At 41.1% G+C, this 23193-nt stretch overlaps 1 protein-coding gene across 3 annotated transcripts; it reads right to left on the reverse strand.

Moving 5' to 3' along the window:
- Nucleotides 1–293: 293 nt before the first annotated feature.
- Nucleotides 294–20498, reverse strand: CIMAP3 (ciliary microtubule associated protein 3). Of its 3 annotated transcripts, none has more exons than XM_058439840.1 (6): nucleotides 20301–20498; nucleotides 5011–5150; nucleotides 4298–4396; nucleotides 3107–3237; nucleotides 1529–1646; nucleotides 294–544 (listed from the first exon to the last, which is right to left on the reverse strand). In XM_058439840.1, exons 1-6 carry the CDS (start codon nucleotides 20467–20469, stop codon nucleotides 476–478), a joined length of 726 nt encoding a protein of 241 aa, XP_058295823.1. In that variant the 5' UTR covers nucleotides 20470–20498; the 3' UTR covers nucleotides 294–475. The 3 variants fall into 3 exon arrangements, with proteins under 3 accessions (XP_058295823.1, XP_058295822.1, XP_032010918.1); XM_058439839.1 differs by having other exon boundaries at nucleotides 20295–20498; XM_032155027.2 differs by lacking the exon at nucleotides 20301–20498 and adding an exon at nucleotides 5389–5651.
- Between the last annotated feature and the right edge of the window lie 2695 nt (nucleotides 20499–23193).

Genomic DNA, 23193 nt, shown 5'->3' on the forward strand with positions numbered 1-23193 from the left:
CAACCAAATCAAGACCTTCCCACTCCACACTGAGGAACACAATACATGTTTTAATCTGCCTTAAGTGTTTTCTGTATCTAGCAAGCCCAAATCCCATCCAAACCCTTGATTTGTATAGGCTAACAGCCTCCTATGACCAGGGCTTAGTGGTAGAATATATAAAATTGGCTCCTGGGAATTAGAACTAGAGAGCAGGGGCCCACAAATATTTCACTAAAATGAAATCACCCAACTCAGCACCCAACAGGAACCCACAGACCCAGACACGCATGTGTACACCACAAGTCAGTAGATGGAGATAGCACTGTGCACTAGTCTTTATGTTCTCATACAGCAGCTATAAGCCCCTGTCCCTCCCTGGGCTCCAGGCTGCCAGACCAGAGGGCCACAGTAATGCAGAAGAAGAAGAGCAACTCTGTCCTCAGTCCTGGAGAGTCTGTGTATAAGAGGAGCACGTGAAGGTAGTCACAGCTGCTTAATTATAATACAGGCTTAGGTAGGCCACACGGTTCCGATGCTTTCTAAAGTCTTTGTCTGTGGACAGCTGCAATGAAAGAATGTTGTCTAGATCAATATTCTAATGAGAACCCTCTGCCTCTGGTCTTCCCAGTTATGCAAAAAAAAAAAAACTGTACATTATGGAGGTGAATCCCAACTCCATAGTAATCTAGCCTTAGTGATTCTCCCAAAATTTGTATGTACATCTACCCTTTATCATCTTACTATAGTGTATACCATGCTAGGAATTATTTACTACTTAGTAAATCCCCAAGCAGTTGGTGGGCTTCTTGAAGTCAAGGACTATATGTTTAATTCTTGAGTTGTTACCCATAGGCCCTAATGCAATAATGTTAATACATTCGGCATTTAATAAATAATTGTAGAATTAATGAAAATTTCCACTAGGAAAGAAAAAAGCACCTCTGGAATTATGATAGCTAACAGATTGAAAAATTACTATGTTATCAGGTACTGTGTTAAATGATTTTCCACATTTTCTTTATAACCTTATCGGATTCATTCTATTGTAATACCCATTTTACAGATTAAAAAACTGAGGCTTTGAAAAGTCAAAAGATTTGCTCAAGATTACACAACAAGTAAATACTGCAGCTAGTATTTGAATCCAGGCAGTTTTGTCCCCAGAATCCATGCTCTTAGCTGAATTCTCTATGGCTCCTCAGTGATCTAGTACTCAAGGGATATGTTGGAAAGAGCAACGTATTAGGAGTCACAAGATCCGGGTTCCAGTTGTGAAACCTGCACAAATCACTTAATCCAAAGTTATTTAGGGATCAAATAAGAAAATGTCACTTTTGTTTAGTCATATATACCTTTAAGAATCTAATGAAATAGTGTAATTCTCCAAAAAGTTCCTCACATTCATATACACACAAAATTGTGCATATAATCTTTTGGGATCAAGGACTTCCTGAAGTTCATTCACAGACCCCTAATTAAGAGTCCCTGATACCTATGAAAGTACTAGATCGAATAAGAGTCTTCTACAGAAGTCCAATCTTATTACCTCAGCTTTTAGGGTTCTTTTCTGTAGACATGGAACCTGAGCCCAGTCTGGAGATCCAAATTTCATTGGCCAGGCAATTTTTGGCGGTGGCTTCTTCTCTGGGTTGTATGCACCAGGGCTAGAAATAAAAATACAAGCATCATGTCTAATGAGTTAGTGACCATACACAAACTCCATCAGTACCAGAGCCGTCCCTGAACTAGGCCTAACCTCTTGGAAAAAGGCAACAGATTGATTAGCTTTTTAATTAAGCATGGGATTCCTTTACCTGTTAATGTATTTCAAGTTAGATGTTAGCGTTAAACATCTAACTTGACAATCTTGACATCCAGTTAGAGCACAGATCGACTCCAGATTAAAAGATATTTCTGTACCTCAGTATCTATAGCTGAGAGACGAGAAGGTCCTAGAAGCGGTGGGTGATGAAAGAGATCTAAAGCAGTGATGAATTAGTACTGCCCACTATTTAAAGTTGGTGATAAAAGTGCCGTGATAATCTATCTGCAATGTAGGCAAAGCAAAGCAAAGCATAGCCAGTTAAATTTTCTCGACAATGGGGTCATTTAAAAATTGTCTTTGTTCATCACACTTTGTCTTTTGGTGTAGACTCTTTACTGTCAGGAAATAACGGACTGGACATGGGGGTCAAGACTCAATGCTTCTACTTCCTTAATGCAACTTGAGAAAGTTACATTCACTCTGTGATCCTTGGATTTCTCATCAATAAGAGAAAGTCCTTGATCTTTTGCCCTACAAGTCTATACATTCTGAATAGCTTCCTAAAGCATTGAGAGTAAGCCTGTTGGCCTGCAAGGCCTATGTGCTCCAGCATGCCCTCCATTTCTGTCTCATTTCCTACTTGCTCACTACACTCTAGCCATGCTAGCATGCCTTTTTGTTCACATCAAATTCCTTCCCAATTTATAGCCTTTGCACTTGCTGTTCCTTCTGCTAGGAATGCTCGGTCCCCAGATCTTCACAGGGCTGGCTCAGTCTTGTCATTTACATCTCAGGTTAACTGCCATTTCTTCAACCCTTTCTAAAGTAGACTCCAGGCCATCACTCCCTATCATATTGTCATCCTGTTGTACCTTCTTTGTAGCCTGGACAACCTACTTCCTGGTTTGTCCATGACAGTCCCTACCTTATGGCTGTTGTCTTGGTAGAATTATTAATAGGCCCCCTTTTACTCTCAGAAGTGTCATGGTTTGACTAACAACTTATATGGTCACTCTATTACTATTGATATTTTCTTGTATATTTGCTTGTGCTCTGTCTGGACTCTAGAATGTAAGCCCCAAGAAATCAGGAGCCTTGTGTGATGGATTTACTGCAAAATCTATCAAACCTATAAAACTGCCTGGCATATTAGTAAAAATTCATTGAATGAGTAACTATGATTCTACATTCTACAATGCCAGAAATCTATGAGACAATTAATTAAATCTCTGAATGGTTCCTTATTTAACTGGGATGGTTTGGATGTCATTCCTTCTTTATGTGCTTCTTTTCTTATTACGTACTTCTTTTCCTCCTATTGCTTTTTTGTTGAAGTGCACCAAAAGAGAGGAGACATACCTGGGATAGTAAGTGTCCTTTGGGTAGTTCTTAAATCGAGGCACCAAGACATTAAATGGAGCAAAATTTTGTTTGTGTTTTTCCTGCTGAGGACTTACTTTCTGGTACATGCCTGCATGAGGTGTCGTTTCCTGTTTCCAAGAAAAAGATCACTATGTTACAGAGTGATATGTATATATATACACATAAAGCCTTCCAGGTAGAAAAAACAGAATCATCCTCTTTCTGTTCATAAATCAGCTATGGTTCAGCCACCTCAAGCTACAGAAGTAAGTCTTCGGTAGGTAGAAAACCGACATATGGGTGTGGTTCAGCTACCTAGTGATACATAATGTATAAGTTGTAGAAATAAATATAGGATGGGTAGAGAACCAAGGCAACTTATCACAGCCACTACCCTTAAGATCTCACTCAGAGATTTGAGAGATAGTATCTCTGCTCCTTAAGCTCAAGAGTCAGGAAAATGTCCAATAAGAGATTAGGATCCCCTACTGAACTTTACACTTGAAACCCAATCATACAAAAGGGTGGAAAAATTGGAATTTGTTTTTTAACTGACAAGATAATATAATGTATATAAACACAAGCTTCAAATGTTTAACCTCAGGCATCTCAACACTTAAAGCCCTGTGTTGGGACCATTTCTTCACTAAATTGTTTTCCACTCTCCCCAGTACACTCACACCCATATTTGCAATGTTAATGCCCAAGCTTTTCAGATAGGCTTTTTATTATTTTTATTTTTATTTTTTTTGAGACGGAGTCTTTCTCTGTCCCCCAGGCTGGAGTGCAGTGGCGCGATCTCGGCTCACTGCAAGCTCCGCCTCCCGGGTTCACGCCATTCTCCTGCCTCAGCCTCCCGAGTAGCTGGGACTACAGGTACCCGCCAACACGCCCGGCTAATTTTTTGTATTTTTAGCAGACACGGGGTTTCACCGTGTTAGCCAGGATGGTCTCGATCTCTTGACCTCGTGATACGCCCGCCTCGGCCTCCCAAAGTGCTGGGATTACAGGCTTGAGCCACCGCGCCCGGCCTCAGATAGGCTTCTTAACAGCTTTTGCTTAAATGCCTACTTTTCTTTAATTTCAGGGCATATTCTTTTAGATCACCCCCCTCTTGCTCTCTGCCCTTTGCACTCCTGTGCAAATGCGTGCAAGAATGTGGATAACACTAAAATCCCAGCACATTACCTTCTGTATTGGCTTAAACCTCACAGCTGTTCTGGCTCCCAAAGTATATCCTTTTATACTGGTTGGGATCTTAGATAAGTAGTATGCCAAGCCATATCCCTTTGGGTGGTACATTAAAAAACAAACAAACAAACAAACAAAAAAGAAAAAACAACGCATAGTCAGAGAACATCAGGGCCATCGAAATGGAGTGAGCTTAGCATGTTCCCATCTGAACCTTCTCTGCAAGGGATTATTCTTTCTTGTCTTGACTCCTTTGAGGTCAAGACCATAGAATTACACAAGTAATACAGGTAACTTTGTAGAGGGGTGTGGCTGGATACGTAGACTATAGGACATTGCCATATATTCGAATGAATCAGTCTTCGGAGCCCCACAGAGCTGAACTTACTCTAATGCAACTGTCAGCCTGAGGTTTGGAGGAATGGGAGGGTAACTGGTATTGGCTCAGAGGCCTTTGGAAGTGAGGACGGAGTAGGGATTATATGAAGCTAGGGCTTGCGTTTAATGGAGGTGCAAGGCGGGGAGCAATAATCCTTTAATCTCTGGCATTGGCTGAAACAGCTGCTTGCAGAAGAACAGAGCCCTTTCTTATGCTGGGACTCTGAAGATCTCAAGTCCCATATAATTTTTTCTTTTACGAAACTTGGAAACTTGGCTATCCGTCAATAGCCGGGGAACGGAGGCGCATCTAAGGGGAGGTAAATACTCACATCTGATAAGTAACACCCAGGCCCTCTGTGGGGTGATCCCCTAAGAGGGACAAACTTGTTCCCAATCAAATTTGGGGGATGGAAGTGAGGAAAAAGTTTCCTCTGTTGACATGTTCCAAAAGGGTAGTTATCCGCAGCGTCTAAAATAAAGAGGAGAGGCTCCACGTGAGGGACGGCACCTGGGTCTACGTGAGCGCGTTCCGGGAGGGGAAGGTCGGGGAGACTGAGCAGAGCACAGGGCCCAACCGTGCGCTTACAAAACCTCGCCAAACTCCATGGAGAGGGGCGAACTGCACTTCCTCCCACTTCGTCTTTCCCAAATTCCCCACCCTTCCCCCTATCGGCCCTCTATTCTAGGCTTCTGGCAGCCCTCCTCACCTGCTTTGCTGTAGCACATCGCGAGCTGCTAGGGCTAGCACTTGTGTACTGCGTTGCCAAGGAAACGAAGGCTAGTCCCGTGATTCCCAGCTGCGGAGTGCGGGGATGGGGAGAGGGCCCGAGCGCGCCTGCGCGGCAAGTTGCGGCGTCCACCGAGCCATTACTGGGGCAGGAACCCGCACCTTGGAGCCCAAAGCCCAGGGGATTGTAAACTCAGTAGCTGGGCTGCCGGTAGAGGGTTTCCTGGATTCGCGGCTGCAGGGGCTGCAGGGTTGACGGGGCGGCAAATAGCTTTGGAAGCTGGGCCAAGAAGAATGCGCTGTTGTAGAGGGAAGGACAGTGGGGTTCTGAACGTCCCGAAGTCCAGGCCACCAGCAAGTAAAGTGAAAGTAGAAAGGCAGCCGCTGTAGCGTACCGGGGTGGACTCCCTGGGTAACACCCCAGCAGAGGAGTAGGGGGCAGAGTTGAGCTGACAGCTAGTTCCATATTAGGCTCTTAGACCATTTTTCCTTTTCCTCAAGCCCCTCCAATCAGGTTGCCCATTCTATCCCGGGGGGCCGGGGGAGGGGGCGCGAGGTTTTAAAAGAACTGGAGGCCTTGCGTGGACCGGGTAGAATGCCACGGAATCAGAGAAGACTAATAGTTTTTTTTTCACAAGTTGGGGCAGTCAAATTTCTAAGCCCCAGTTTTCTCATCTCTAAATTGGGAATAAAAATTCCTCTATATAGGGTTGTTGAGAGGATCAAGATGACAGGATTAAAACAGTTCAGAACGTGGTACTTGGTGGGTGACATACAACAGGTTATTATCACTGAAAATAATAACTGAAGAAAAAAAGATCAGAGTGTGTTTTGTCTTTTTTGCCTTTGCCATGGATATTGATACTAGCTTGTTTTCACTAGATTTTTAGGATGGCTTTAGGAGTTGTCCAGGTGTTAGAGGTAACAGAACACCAAGGATGACTGGTCCATACTTTGACCCTTTACAGGTGTTGACCCTGGAATCTACACATACTCCGCGTTAGCACGGCCTTCAGGGATGATTTTTATAGATCTAAGGTAGACTTTCCTAAAAGGGTGACAGTGACTCCCAGAGGGTGTTTTGGAAATTTGTGGAAGAATTTTTGCTTGTTAAAAATTGTTGGGGTGTTGTTCCTGGTCAACAGGCTAGGGAGGCTAGACATCCTACACTGCATTGCCCAGGCATACAGTGAATTGTCCTATGTCCCACATGACATTCAAATATGTCCTGTTGGACTCTACAAAAATAATTAGTAGTAGTCATATATATTAACATTGTGAAGACATTTATAGGAAATAATGCAGAAAGCCCAGTAATATAGAAGGTTGTTATGATGAGCTAAGCTTAAATGGAATAAAGACAGGGTCTGAAAATTATTGTATAATTTACGCCAAGCATTTTGTCTACTTAAAATACAGTTGCAATAATACTGATAATAAATAAAATGTAAAGAAATGCAATCACCCATTACTTAGTGATGAGGATGTTTTCTAAGAAGTGTGTCATTAGGCGACTTTGTTGTGCGAACGTCATAGACTATACTTAACACAGACCTAGATGTTGTAGCCTACTACACAACTAGGCTTATAGTATGGCCTGTTACTCCTAGGCTACAAACCAGTACAGCACATTACCGTATTGAATATTGTAGACAATTGTAACATGATATTAAGTATTTGTGTATCTAAACTTACCTAAACATAGAAAAGGAACAGTAAAACTATGGTTTAAAATTAAAAATGGTACACCTATATAGGGCTGCTCCATTGTAATTTTAGGGAGCCACCATTGTATATACACTTCATCATTGATCAAAATGTCTTCATGCGGTGTATGACTGTATTGGTATGGATTTGATGATTTTTACTTTCATTAATAATTTAGGTAATAGTAACGTTTGTAGGTATTAATGTGCTTTTTGAAAATAATGTTTACATTATTTGTGACATGAAACATATTTCGCAAAGTGTCTTGAAAATGTGGTAATCCATTCTTACTTTGGTAGACTGGTTTGCTTCAGACTAATTCTCCAGCTGAGAACAGGTGAATTGAACAAGTAAAATATATATGTTTGAAGATATCAAAGATATATCCAGAAAGAAAGAACATTCAGAGCCAAAATCTCAGAGAGAAGAGAAGCCCAAAGTGGTGAGTTCAACCTTGGTGCTGCTGTTCCATTGGAACGCTTGCTAAATAAAAAGCTGGCTGAGAAGCAGAAGATTTGAGCAGAACTTTGGTTAGACAGCCTCTGAGAACTTAGAAACAAGATTTAGGTTGGCCATGGAGAAGGGGAGACTGGAAAACACAGTTTGAAGTTTAAGTCGGAACTTCAAAGAGATAAACCCTAGGAATAAGGGTAAACAATAAATAGACCAGCTGTCAAAAAACCCTGAAGTTCAGCTTTGCACCAGTTCAGTTCCCAGTTGCATTAAAGTGATCTACTTCTATCCTTATTGCATGTAATAAACAAAAGTAAGTATTTTCTGAAGATATCATCCAGAGACTCAACTAATTTTTACAATCTTTTTCGTGCAGAATGTTTGGCATTTGATATAAAACAAGAGCTTATAATAAAAGAGAGTAGAAACAGACCCACAGAAAAATCCAGATATCGGAGTCATCAAACATGGACTTTAAAATAACCATACTTGGTTTGAGATTTTGGAGAAAGCAACAGGACTGCAAGGTGAACGTAGGGGAGCCAAAGAAAGCAAGGAAATAACATAAAGCAAATGCTTGACTTCTTAGGTAAGAGGCTAAAAGAAAAAGATGAGACTCTAAAAACAAAGTCAGTAAAGATCCCAGTATACCTAAGGAAAGAGAAATTTCCTATCAATCTCTGTTCATATTACCAACGTGATCAACATAACTTAACTGGGCCCATCTACATCCTGATTGATGCAAAATTTATCAACTTTTCTGTAAAGCCAGACCGAACATCGTATAGTCAAAGACAGACTGTCTATGTGTCATGTGTATCTCCTGTATAACCATCAGTGTAATGATAAGAGGCTAATGCAGAATTTCAGGTAGCTCTAAGAAATGCCAAAATGCCAGTTTTTGAATGATGACCATGCACGAAGGAACTCATGCAGGTGTCTGCTAGTACCAGGGAATACTTAGACAAAGTTTTATAGTGTAGCCAGTTTTGATGAAGACCTTAAGAATTCAGTAGTTTCCATCATGCACATTTTATAGTATCAAGAGGATGCCAGATGTTTATGGAGACTGTTATAGCTTTATGAGACAGTTAATGGCTTTTTTCACTTGACTGTCTCTGAGGACATATAAGAATTATTATTATTCCAGGGGATTACTTGCTCTGTTGCAATGGTCTAATTTAATGAGGATAAGTAGATTCAATTTTTGGTATAATGTTTTAAATAGATTTGTCTCATTTTAGAATTATTGAATTAAATAATAATCAATTCAACACAGAGGATAAAGCTGATTACCATATTTAAGAAATTAAATGACAAGATGAAGAATTTAGAAACAATAAATGAATCGAATAAAATTGTAGAAATAAAAAGTATTATTGTTGAAAATAATAATTCAACATATGGGTTTAACAGCAGATTAGAAAAGCTGAAAAAAAAAAAGAATGAATGGACTTCCAGTTCCAAAATAGCAGCATAGAAGCAAACTGGCTTTATTCTTTGCCTCCTCTAGAAAACCAAAACCAAATATACATCACTGGGATTATCACGAACAATATCCCAGAATTCAAATATGAAAACAGTTGCCAAGGCCATGAGAAGTGAAAAAATTCCAAGCAGATGGTAAGAGAATTGGACTTCCACATCTGTGGCACCCCTCCTGCCATTCTGCCCAGAACAAGCATGTGGAAAATTTTCCTCCAGCTCAGTTTCTGCATTGGAAGAAGTGATATTGAGATGGACAACCAGTTTTCCCACTATCTTGGGTTTCCTTGCAGAAGATATGCCCCGTCCTTAACCCACAGGAAGCATCACAGTGCCTGGGGGGAGAAATATACCTGAAAACAGGCAGAGGCAAAGGGAGGAGGCAGGATTACCTAACCAGCCCTGAAAACTCTGTAACTCAGCTAAAGGAGATGCCAAATCACAGTGGCCGTTCAGCAGCGCAAAGCTGTAGGAAGTTCATCCCACAGGTCTCCTGGGCACAAACCCCTAGCTGGCCTTCTCACACTAAGAATTTATCTCAACAAGGGATATCTCAACAAAGGGTTCCACTTTTGGCTCCAAGGCTGATGCTCTTGCTAGGTCTCAGTTTGTGGAAAGAGAAAGGGACCAAGAAGGCAAGGCCTGAAAGTTGGACACATCATTTCCACTCATGTACAGAACTTAGACATGGCCACCTGGATACGGTATTCTTTTTTTTTTTTTTTTTTTTTTGAGACGGAGTCTCACTCTGTCGCCCAGGCTGGAGTGCAGTGGCGCAATCTCGGCTCACTGCAAGCTTCGCCTCCCGGGTTCACGCCATTCTCCTGCCTCAGCCTCTCCAAGTAGCTGGGACTACAGGCGCCCGCCACCACGCCCGGCTAATTTTTTGTATTTTTTAGTAGAGACGGGGTTTCACCGTGGTCTCGATCTCCTGACCTCGTGATCCGCCAGCCTCAGCCTCCCAAAGTGCTGGGATTAACAGGCATGAGCCACCTTGCGTGGCATCTGTTTATTTTCAAATAATCCATCTTTGAGCTCACTGATTCTTTCCTTTCATTGATCCATTCTGCTGTCGAGAGCCTCTAATGAATCTTTCAGTTCAGAAAATTATTTTCTCAGTTCTATTTTTAAAATTTTTAAAAATTGTCATTTAAATCTCTTTAAAATTTCTCTGATAAGTTTCTGGATTGCTTTTCTGTGTTATCTTAGAGATCACTGAGTTCCCTTAAAACTGCTATTTTGAATTTCTGGTCAGAGAACTCACATATCCTGTCTCAGTAGGGTCAGTTACTGGTTCCTTGCTTTGTCCATTTGGGGAGGTGATGGTTCCCTGTCTGCTTCTGTTTCTTGTGAATGTACATCTATGTCTTGGCATTGAAGTATGCCTTCTCTGTCTGGCTTGTTTTGTTTTTTATTGGATATATTTACTGTTAGATTCTTTACTGCTAGGTCGCTACCTCCTTTTGAGCTCTAGGTGGTGCCCTAAGCCCAGATTTGCCTCAGCTCTAGTAAATGATTGGAGCCCTGCCCTTCCTAAACTGTCGCTACTTTTCTCTCTGAGATTTTGGCTTTGCATGTTCTTTCTTTCTTGGTATATCTTTGATATCGTCAAACATATATATTTTAGTTATTTAGTCCAGCCTTTTCTACCTGTTCTCAGCTGGAGAATTAGTCTGAAGCAAACCAGTTTACCGATGCAAGAAAGGATTACCATATTTTCAAGGTACTTTGTGAAATATGCTTTATGTCACTGATAATGTAAACACTGTTTTCAAAAAACACTGTGATTACCTACAAATATTAATACTACCTAAACTATTAATGAAAGTAAAAAGCATCAGATCTATACCAATACAGTCACGTACCACCTAAAGACATTTTGATCAACGATGGACTGCATATGCAATGAGAATGACAGACCAGGCCTTCCAGCTCGGAATTGCCTACTTCAGCTTGTGAGGTTCTGAACATCAGCAAGAGGGCTGATTGCAGATGCCTGACATTTGTTTCTCACACTCCCCAAAAGAAGAAGTTACCAAGGCAATGAATAATCAGCTAAGATTTGACCAGAGTATCAGACAGAGAGTGCTATAGTACAGTGGGGGAGTAAAGATGCATCTGTGGTCATGGGAAGTCCAGGAGGGCAGAATGGAGGCACCCTTCCTCTGCAGCCTCTCCTTCTCCACCTGAATCAAATCTGCTGGGAGTCAGGAGGGACTTCCCATTGTGGGGAAAAGGTAAGCAGAAGATTCCCACCAGTCACCACAAACACCTACAGTCCTTACAACAGGAGAATACCACAGTCCTCATGAGCCCTGAGCCCAGTTTGGAGATATGCTGGGAAATCACACAGCTGCATTGCCCCAGATTAGGAGCACAAGGGTATACACCTCACCCCTCTATGAGCCAAGCTGCTGCAGCATGGAGCCATCTTGAGACCTGAGGTACTTCTGGAGTGCTTCCTTCTCTGGGGGCCAATAGCCACTGCACCTCTCCAGCACTGCAGCTCCATCTTTATTCCACAAGCTTCCACTGGTGGTTGAATGTTGCAACCCCAGCAGTGTGGAGCCTGATCTAGGATAGGCTGTGATGCTGGTCCTGCACAGCAGGGAAACCAATTCCCACTGCTTTCACCTCCAGCCAGGGGAATAGCCTGAAAGGTCCATCCAGGGTGAACTTGCCTTCAGGCCAGCCAAACTGCTGTTCACACTCCCTCAACAGGAGAGACTCTCAAGCCTCTGAGCAGCTGACATGCTCCCAGGCCAGTGGAGTGGCTATGGGCCTGCATCCAGGGCCTGAAAAACAGCCCTGAGATGCCCTACTCATTGCAGACAGGCCCTTGACCTGTCCATTGCCCCTGTGCCCACAATTAGAGCTTGAGAAACAGCTCCACAGGTGGCACCTGGTACAAACGCCTCTGGGCTGGTGGAGCAAATATGTATCTATGCCCCAGGACTGAGAAATTCACAGGTCGCCCCTGGAGGGCAAGCCCCCAGGCCAGCTGAGCAGCTGTTTGCTCATGTTCTGGGCCTCAGAAACTGTCCTGTGGATTACCTCCTGCAGACACATCCCTTAATCAGCCAAGCAGCTATGCACCATTGTCCCAGGCCCAAGAAGCAGTCCCACAGGCCACCCCTCCAGACCAGCTGAGCAGCCCTGTGTCTGTGTCTCAGAAAAGCCCTGTGCATACCTCCAGACCAGCCAAGTAAACCTTGAACCTACATGCCAGACCTGAGAACCAGCCCCACAGATCACCTCAAGCAAAGATACTCCTAGGCCAGTTGAGCAGTCCTGTGCCTATGTCTCAGGCCTCTGAAACATTCCTGTGGTCTACTGTCTGCAGAAATGCCCCCAGTCCAGCCAAGTAGCTGTGGGTCTGTGTCCCAAGCCACAGAAATAGCTTTATAGGCCTCTCACTGCAGACTCATAACTAGACCAGCCAAGAAGCCATATGACCACAATCCAGGCCTGAGAAACAGCCTGATGGGCTACATATGACAAACATGGCCTTAGGGCAACGAAGCAGTCATAGAGCTGGGTCCCAGACCTGAGAAACTGCTGTGGGTTTTCTCCAGAAGACACATCCTCAGGCCAACCAAGAATCCAAACAACTGCATAACAGCCCCACAGGCTGCCCAGGCAGGCACACCTCCAAGTAACCACATGCCCATTCTACTAGCCAGAATAACAGCCGTGTGGCTCAAATCCTGGTGAGCCAGACTCCAAGTTGGCCAACCCACCCTATGCATACACATGCCCCTGATCTGAAAAACAGCTTAGTGAACCCACTCTGACAAAACTAAATCATCATTGCCGCCAATTCTCTTAGCCTAAGCCGCTGAGAAACTCTCAAATGCCATCATTGTGGTTTATAGCTGGTCACTACATGGAGAACACACTACTACTACACCTAGAACAAGACCAATGCACCCTCCCTGAACTGACATCCCAAGACCCATTCATATAAATAAGTCTTTCTTTATGAAACCTACTGCATAACATTTGAAGAGATGACTTTCCTATCAGATGTGTAGAAATCAATGTAGGGACACATCAACATGACAAAGCAAGAAAACATGTCGCCACCATACACCAAAAAAGAATTCTCCAGTAACAGACCCCAATCACAAGGAAATATATGGAATGCCGCCCCCCAAAAAGAATTTAAAATAATAATATTAAGGAATCCTAGCGAGATACAAAGAATGCAGGTAAACAATTCAATGAAATAAGGAAAACAGTTCATGATTTGGATAAGAAATTTAACAAAGGGATAGATATCATAAAAAAGAACCAAACAACTCCTAGAGCTGAATAATTCAATGAATGAAATAAATAAATATACAATTAAGAGATTCAAAAACAGACTAGACTAAGTAGAAGAAACAATTTCTGAACTTAAAAGACATGTCCTTTGAAATAACACAGGCAGATTAAAAAAAGAAGAAGAAAGAATTAGAATGAAGAAAGATTACAGGATTTATGGACATCATTAAGTCCATACTATGGGCATTGCAGAAGTGAAGAGAAAATGTGAGAGAAACATATTTAAATGAAATAATATCAAAAAACTTCCCAAGTCTAGGGAGAGAGACAGACATCCAGGTTCAGGAAGCTCAAAGAATGCTAAATTGATTCCACCCAAACAGGTCCTGAGGCACATTGTATTCAAATTGTCAAAAGTAAAAGACAAAGAAAGAATTTTGAAAGCAGCAAGAGAAAAGTATCAAGTCACACACAAAGGAATGTCTATTCAACTATTAGATTAGTAGCAGATTTCTCAGCAGAAACCTTATAGGGCAGGAGAGAATGGGTTTGATATTTTCAAAGTGCTTTGAGTTTTCAAAGTGAATAGAAAAAACTGCCAGTCAAGAATATTATTTCCAGTAAAGATATTTTTCAGAAATGAAGGAGAGGAGAAGAGGCCAGTTCATCTCTCATGGGTCCCCACAACTGCTCATCACCAGATGAGGAACCCCTGGCTTGGGCCCACAGCACAGACCCTCCATCCTGGGCTGATTGCACTGAGTGATTGCTGAACTGCATCTCTTTGGGGTGGAGCCCCCAGGAGACAAGCAAGTAACCCTTGGCCACAACCACTGCTAAGATCTCTTCCTCTGCTGCCTCCATGGTGGGGAAGAAACATAGGCACTGAGATCACCCCAGAGCTGCAGTGGGCAGATCAGGAGTGCCAAGTCACAATCTACAGCCAGCACTGAAGCGGGAGAGGAACTCTGCAATTTCAGAGCATTGAAAAAGAAAATGCTGCAACTGTGCAGAAACATAGGGAGCTGCATAACCGAGCAAGAGTCTACCGACTGACCAATAAGCCTAAGTGCCACTTGCTGGATCACACCCCAAAGCTTCAACACCAAAAATACCTCACTAACAAACCTCCCTCTGAAACCAGAGACAAGAAGTCAGCTTCAAATAAAGGCCCTGCACGAAGCCTCAGCCTGGTGAAAACATCCAGAAAAGAAGTCTAGTGATTGTACTCAGTCTACACTGCAGTTAAACAAACATCCACAGACAGAGATGAGAAAGAACCAATGTAAGAACTCTAGTAACTCAAAAGGCCAGAGTGTGGTTTCTCCTCCAAATGACCATACCAGCTCTCCAACAAGAGTTTTTAACTAGGCTGAACTGGCTGGAATAACAGAAATAGAATTCAGAATATGGATAGGAACAAAGATTATCGAGATTCAGGAGGATAGCAAAACTCAATCCAGGAAAAATAAAAATCACAATAAAGCAATACAGGAGCTGAAGGACAAAATAGCTGGTATAAAAAAGAACCTAATGGATCTGACAGAGCTGAAAAATACAATACAAGAATTTCACAATGCAATCACAAGTATTGACACCAGAATAAACCAAGCTGAGGAAAGAATCTCAGAACTTGAATACTGGTTCTCTGAAATAAGACAGTCAGACAAAAATAAAGAAAAAAATGAAAAGGAATGAACAAAACTTCTGGAAATATGGGATTATGACTGGGTGTGGTGGCTCATGCCTGTAATCTCAGCACTTTGGGAGGCTGAGGCAGGCAGATCATCTGAGGCCAGGAGTTCAAGACCAGCCTGGCCTACATGGTGAAACCCTGTCTCTACTAAAAATACAAAATTAGCCAGGCATGGTATTGCGTGCCTGTAGTCCCAGCTACTCAGGAGGCTGAGGCAGGAGAATCACTTGAACCTGGGAGTTGGAGGCTGCAGTGAACTGAGATTGTGCCCCACTGCACTCCAGCCTGGGCAACAAGAGCAAAACTCCATCTCAAAAAATATATATATATATATATACGTATGTATATATATATGGGTTTATGTGAAAAGGCCAAATTTATGAATCATTGGCATCCCTGAAAGGGAGGGGAAGAAAGCAAACAACTTGGAAAACATATATCAGTATATCATCCATGAAAACTTCCCCAACCATGCTAGAGAGGCCAACAGTCAAATTCAGGAAATACAGAGAACTCCTGCAAGATTCTACATAAGAAGATCATCCCTAAGACATGCAATCATCAGATTTTCCAAGGTCCAAATGAAAGAAAGAATGTTAAAAGCAGCTAGAGAGAAAGGTCAGGTCACCTACAAAGGGAACCCCATGAGGCTAACATGGGACCTCTCTGCTGAAACCCTGCAAGCCAGAAGAAATTGGAGGCCTATATTCAACATTTTTAAAGAAAAACAATATTCAACCAAGAATTTCATATCCAGCCAAATTAAGCCTCCTAAGTGAAGGAGAAATAAGATCCTTTTTAAATAAGTAAATGTTGAGGGAATTCATTACCAGGCCTGCCTTACAAGAGATCCTGAGAGGAGCACTAAATATAGAAAAGAAAGACCACTACTAGCTAACACAAAAACACACTTAAGCACACAGACCGGTGTAATTGTAAAGCAACTAAACAAACAAGCCAACATAATAACCAGCTAACAGCACAATGATAGGATCAAATCCACACATACTGATATGAACCTTGAATGTAACTGGGCTGAATGCCCCACTGAAAAGGCACAGCGTGGCAAGCTGGATAAAAAAGCAAGACCTAATGGTGTGCTGTCTTCAAGAGACTTATCTCACAAGTAATGATGCTCACAGGCTGAAAATAAAGTGATGCAGGAAAAGCCATCAAGTAAATGGAAAACAGAAAAAAGGAGGAGTTGCCTTTTAATTTCCAACAAAACAGATTTCAAACTAACAAAGATAAAAAAAGACAAAGAAGGGCATTACATAATGGTAAATGGTTCAATTCAACAAGAAGGCCTAACTTTCCTAAATATATATGCACCCAATACAGAAGCACACGGATTCATAAAGCAAGTTCTTAGCAACCTGCAAAAAGACATAGACTCCTACACAATAATATTGAGAGACTTCAACACTCCACTGACGGTATTAGACAGATCATTGAGGAAGAAAATTAACAAAGATATTCAGGACCTAAACTCAACATTGGACCCAATGGATCTGATAGACCTTTACAGAACTCTCTATCTAAAAACAACAGAATATACATTCTTTTCATTGCCACCTGGCACATACTCTAAAATCGACCACATAATTGGACATAAAATAATCCTCAACAAATATAAAAGAACCAAAATCATACCAAACACACTCTTAAATCACAGCACAATAAAAATAGAAGTCAAGACTATGAAAATCACTCAAAACTATGTAATTACATGGAAATTAAACTATATGCCTCTGAGTGACTTTTGGGTAAATCATGAAATTAAGGCAGAAGTCAAGAAGTTCTTTGAGCCGGGCGCAGTGGCTCACGCCTGTAATCCCAGCACTTTTGGAGGCCGAGGCAGGCGGATCACGAGGTCAGGAGATCGAGACCATCCTGGCTAACACGGTGAAACCCTGTCTCTACTAAAAATACAAAAAATTAGCTGGGCAAGGTGGCGGGCACCTGTAGTCCCAGCTACGCAGGAGGCTAAGGCAGGAGAATGGCATGAACCCCGGGGGGCGGAGCCTGCAGTGAGCCGAGATCGCGCCACTGCACTCCAGCCTGGGCGAAAGAGCGAGACTCCATCTCAAAAAAAAAAAAAAAAAAGAACTTCTTTGAAAATAATGAGAACAAAGATAACAACATACCAGAATCTCTGGGACACAGCTAAAGTAGTGTTAAGAGGAAAATTCATAGCATTAAATGCCCACATCAGAACATTAGAAAGATCTCAAATTAACCTAACTTCACAACTGAAAGAGTTAGAGAAGCAAGAAAAAATCAACCCCAAAGCTTGCAGAAGATGAGAAATAACAAAAATCAGAGCTTAAGTGAAGGAAATTAAGACAAAAAAAAACTTCAAAAAATCAGTGAATCCAGGAGTTGGCTTTTGGAAAAATTAATAAAATAGGCCACTAGCTAGACTAACAGAGAAGAAAAGAGGGAGAATCCAAATGAATACAATTAGAAATGATAAGGGAATGTTACAACTGACCCCACAGAAATAAAAACAACCATTGGAAACTACTAAGAACACCTCTACGCATAAAAACTAGACAACTTAGAAGAGATGGATAAATTCCTGGACACATACACCCTCCCAAGACTGAGCCAGGAAGAAATTAATTCCCTGAATAGGCCAATGACAAGCTCTGAAACTGAATCAGTAATACATAGCCTACAAATAAAAAAAAGCCTGGGACCTGATAGATTCACAGCAGAATTCTACCAGAAGGACAAAGAAGAGCTGGGACCATTTTCCTACAGAAACGATTCCAAAAAATTGAGGAGGAGGGACTCCTCCCTAACCCGTTCTATGAGGCCAGCATCATCTTGATACCAAAACCTGGCACAGACACAACAAAGAGAGGTGGATATTCAAATGCAAAAGAATGAAACTGAACCTCTATCTCTCATCATATAAAAAAATCAACATAAGATTTATTAAGGATTTAAATGTAAGACTTGAAACTATAAAACTACTAGAAGAAAACATAGGGAAAACACTTCAGGACATTGGTCTAGACAAAGACTTTATGGCTAAGACATCAAAAGCACAGATAATTAAAAAATAGACAAATCGACTATATTAAACTAAAAAGCTTCTGTGCGGCAAATGAGGCAATCAATAGAGTGAAGAGATAACCTGTTGAATAGGAGAAAATATTTGCAAAGTACTCATAAACAGGGACTAATATCCACAATATACAAGGAAGTAAAACAACTCAAAAATAAAAAACAAATAATCTCACTAAAAATTGGACAAGAGACATGAATAGGCAATTTTCAGAAGAAGACAAAGAAATGACTAATGTGTATATGAAAAAAAGCTCAACATTACTAATCATCAGAAAAATGCAAATTAAAACCACAGTGAGATACCATCTTACCCCAGTTAGAATGGCTATTATTAAAAAGACTAAAAATAACAGATGGTGGTGAAGATGTGGAGAAAAGGGAACTCATATATTGTTGGCAGAAATGGGAATTAGTATAACTACTATGGAAAACAGTAGGGAAATTGCAAAAATCTGGAAATAGAACTACCATATGATCTAGCAGTATATCAAGGGGATACCTGCATTTGTGTGTTTATTGCAGCAATATTCACAATTGTAAAGATATTAAATAAACAGATGAATGGATAGAGAAAATGTAATATATATACCCAATGAAATACTATTTGGTTATAAAAAAAGAGTGAAATCATGTCACTTGTAGCAACATGGATGGAACCCGAGGTCATTATGTTAAGTGAAATAACCCAGACACAGAAAGACAGTGTCACTTATATGTAGGAGCTAAAAAATTGATCTCATAAAGGTAGAGAATAGAGAGTAGAATGGTAGATACTAGAGGCTGGAAAGGGTGAGTGGGTGGTGGGGGATGAAGAGAGATAGGTTAACAGGTACAAACATACACTTAGATACAAGGTGTAAGTTCTGTCATTCAACAGCAGAGTGACTATGGTTACTGATAGGAAATTGTATATTTCAAAGTAACTGGAAGAGAGGACTTGAATTGTTCCTGATATATAAAAGTGACAAATACTCAAAGTACTGGACACCTCAAATACCCTGACTTGGTCATTACACATTCTATGCAAGTAACAATATCACATGTACCCCATAAATAGGTAAAATATAATGCATCAGTAAAAAAATAGCATATTTACACTCTCTTCCTTTTTTCATTTCAATGGCTTGTAATTTGTCTAGTTATTATTCCTATTTCAACTAAAGCTATTTACCTTTTTCTGCTATCAGAAATTGGTAAATCTGGAGTGTTATTAATTCTCCTAATACTGGTTTTTGTTCTGGTGTCCACTTATAACTCTATTATTTTCCTAAACTGCTTGTATGAAAGGACTTTTGATCTCTTTATTCTAGACTAATTCATTATAAAACATATGGTGCAAGAATCTGACTACTTCATTGTCTCTAAAGTAGTTACATCTAAACATTTATATACTGAAATCCATATGATTTTGTTGGAATTTTTTTTTCTCCTTTACTTTGTAGTTAGGGCATTATACCAAGTTGTTTGTGAAATTATATGTAGTAGGTTATGTTATCCATGAATTAATTCTAATTTTAGGATAATAAATAGGGTGTTATAAAATAATCTACCACTCAAAGCTTGAGAATCCCTATCCAAGAGAATAGAGATCTCTATTTTGGAGAAGAGAGAAAGAGAGGAGGAAAATATACTTTGTATATACTATCTTCCAAACTTTCTTAAAACCTACATCTACCATCTGGTGGTAGAGGAATGAATAAAGGCTTTGAAATTTCTCAGCACTGGCTTTCAGTAAGTATTATTCTGTCGTTGACTAGCTATGTGACCTTGTGGAAGTTACTTAAACTTCCTAAGCCTTTGTTTATCTATAAAATGGCATGCATCATTTCTTTCCTCCTAAGGATGCCATAAGAATTTCAGAGCTAACACAAGGACAAATCGTATACAGTGAGGGACTAACCTATATTTGGTGTTTAGCAAATATTAAGGCACTTCCACTTTACCACCTCCATGCCCAGGGCTGCAGCTAGCTCCAAGGGTATCTTTGTGCAAATGAAAAAACAGTGCAGGTTTATTAAGATGGGAGCTGGCCCTTGCTGAAGCACATAATTTGGTGAGTGGAACACTCTTTCTGCCTCCATCCAGAATCAGAGAACTTGTGTAATCAGAGACCTTGTGAATATTCTCCTTCTTTCCGGTTAGACTCCAATGCTAAAAGGATGAGTTTTCATACGTCTACTAGAATCCAAGAACATGATTACCATTACCAAAGTTCCAGATGTATGGCTGTCTGATCCATGATATGGTTTTGTTGCCTCTCAAGCTCCCAGGTAGAGAAGATAGCACGGACCTTCTGGATTTCTCAGTCGTTCTGGGCAAGAACAGGTCCTCAGGGGAACTTCCAGTAAGCCTGGATCTCTCATGTATTATTTCCATGAGTTGCCACTCTCACATGGGGACTTTAACCAAGAAAATGAAGGGTGTAACTAAGACTGGCTGCTAAGCAACAGCCCCACTCTGGAAGTCCCTCTTCAAGTCATTGTGACATTGATTTGCGCAAGGCAGCATTGTGGTTTAAAGAGAGCCAGAGAGGCCTAATTTTTGAGGATGAGGTGCACTAATTACCAGCTCTGTGATCCTTGGCAAGTTGCTTATCCTCACAAGGTCTTGATTTCCTCACCCTGAAACCTGGGGATAATACTCACTAAGTAGGAGATAACTTATATAAAGTACATTGCCTGATGTTTGAAATATTCAGCTTTTTTTTTTTCTGTACAGCTAAATGTTTAATAAGTCAGTACTGAAGGCATCAGGAGACACCAAATATGGTCAGGACACCGCACAGCAATGATTGGGATGCAAGTCATCTACAGGCTCACCACCATTTGTCCTTCCTGGTAGAGAATGGACAAGAGACTTTTATAAATTTATGTCCTGTTTTTTAGCCTATAGTGGGAAGGCAGAGAATTTCTCTTGTATGTGACTCTTTTCAGTTGCCTTCAAATCAAAATAATACTTATTTTGAGGCAGCATATTCTGGTCTCTTACATTGTATTCAAACAGGTTGCTGCTACTTCTCTATTGTCATTAATCTTTTTATCATCTTCTTATTTCTCTTAGCACAGTCAGGGCATAACACATTATCTTCTATGCCTGGGGATGGGAAATTGCAGGCAGGTAACAAGAAGAGAGAATTCATCCTCCTGTGAGTGGTAGGCACCCAGGACTGGCCTGCATGAAACTACAGGCCTACCCAACCCTTTGTGTCTGCTGAGAGAAGTCTGCCATGGACCACACACCACCTGACATGAGGGGTCAGCTTGTTAATTCCTATCTCACTTCCTTTACCTCATTCATTTATTAATTCACCAAGTATTTATTCCCTTATAATATGCCAGGCCTTGTTCTAGGCAGTGAGAATGTTGCAGTGAGCAGAAATGCCTTTCCTCATGGAGGTTAATACTAGTGAGGGAGGTAGATGATAAAAAAGATAAATACATTAAATGAATGGTAGGTCAGGTAGTGACAAGTGTCAAGAAAAGGCAAAAGAAGCACAGCAGGGAGAGGCGGAGAAAGGGGTTTTCAAAATTAGGTTGAGTGGCCAGGAAAGACCTCACTGAGAAGGTGACTTCCAGGAAAAGCCTGAAGAAAGTGAGGGAAAGAGTCAAATGGAAATCTATGGAAAGTGTGTTCTAGCTTGTATGAAGGCTCTGAGGCAACACATGCCTGGAATTCTTGAGAAACAGCAAGAAGATGACATAGTTGAAATGGAGTGAGTGAGAATTGTTGGAGGTGAGGTCAGAGTGGTCAGGGGAGCTAGCTCATGCTCACCCTCTTTTTGCACATAGTAGGTGCACAGTAAACATGCATTTGAATGACCAATTAATATGTAAAAATAGGAAGAAAAATGGAGGGGACACTACTTTTTTTGGCTGCAATAATTTCCCTGTTCTAGAAATGGTGGCAGAATTCATCTTTGTGGGAAAATAGTGGCATTGAAAAAGGTGCTAGTTTTGAAAACCACTTTGATTTAGCCACTGGACACTATGTTGTTCAAAGATGCTCTTCCTCAAAGCCAACAGCTGATGTCATGTCATTTTTTCATTAACTGCAGAGTCCCACATCCCCATGTCCCCACTCAGTGCTATTTACTTTAGTAGTGACCTAAATAGGAAACCGCTTTCAAAAGCCACCCCCAAAATTTCTATGCTCTATTTTACTCCAGATTTCATCATTCTTTGACTAGAAATATAATGACATTACTAGTGATACCCACTTTTACTGTCTCTTGCCTTCCTCTGTTCATTGAAGACACAAGTCCCCCACTTCTGTCTTCAATCTTCAAAGCATGTCACAAAGGTGCTCAGTCAATCCATTGGCTACCATCACCATGAGTGCCATTTTCCTATATTCTTTAATCCTATTCCAGTCTCATCTCATCAATGTTGAATTTAGATCCTGTCACCAACCTCATCCCCGCTATCACTCTCCAATTGCTTCACAGCCCACTTACAATGAAACACAAACTTCTAATCATGTTTCAAGACCTTGCATGATCTGACCCCTGCCTATTTCTTCTCTGTGCCCACCACCTCATGGCCATGCTGGGCTTCTTGTATCTAACACTCCATGTTCATTTCCACCTCAAGGACTTTGCACTTAGTCCCTCTGCCCAAAACACACTTTTCCCAGATCCCAAAACAGACAACTCTTTTTGACTGTCAAGACCATCTTGTATAGGACCTCCTCAGAGAAGCCTTCTGGGATTGCTCCAAATAAAGTAGTGTCCTCTTTTGGTCACTTTCTATCACTGTTTTACTTTTCTCATTTGTTCATTTGCTTATTTATCATCTAACACTTCCACAAGCAAAATATAATCCCCATGAGAGTAGAGTATGTCTTATTTACCACTATGTCTTCCATACCTAGAATATCACCTAACACATAATAATCAATAAATGGTGTGAGTTTATGAATAAATGATGTTGCCCAGAGAGTGGTTGCACCTCCTCACTGCCACCAGTGCTGTCATCTCCCATGAGAACAATGTGGTGTGTGTCAAAGGAGGCAAGTAAAACATAGTAGATAAGACTGTGAGCTCTGGGGCCAGCCCACCTGGCTAAGTATCTGGCTCTGCAACTAACTAGCTGTGTGATTTGG

Source organism: Hylobates moloch, unplaced genomic scaffold (assembly GCF_009828535.3).
Source record: "Hylobates moloch isolate HMO894 unplaced genomic scaffold, HMol_V3 SCAFFOLD_5, whole genome shotgun sequence".
In the NCBI taxonomy this organism is placed as follows: domain Eukaryota; kingdom Metazoa; phylum Chordata; class Mammalia; order Primates; family Hylobatidae; genus Hylobates; species Hylobates moloch.

Coding starts and splice junctions, on each gene's coding strand:
- CIMAP3 (XM_058439839.1), bottom strand. CDS start 20,469: ATGGAAATAATACATGAGAGATCCAGGCTTACTGGAAGTTCCCCTGAG. Junction 1,647..3,106: donor AAGGACACTTACTATCCCAG/GTATGTCTCCTC, acceptor TTTTATTTCTAG/CCCTGGTGCATACAACCCAG. Junction 545..1,528: donor AAAGAACCCTAAAAGCTGAG/GTAATAAGATTG, acceptor CTTTCATTGCAG/CTGTCCACAGACAAAGACTT.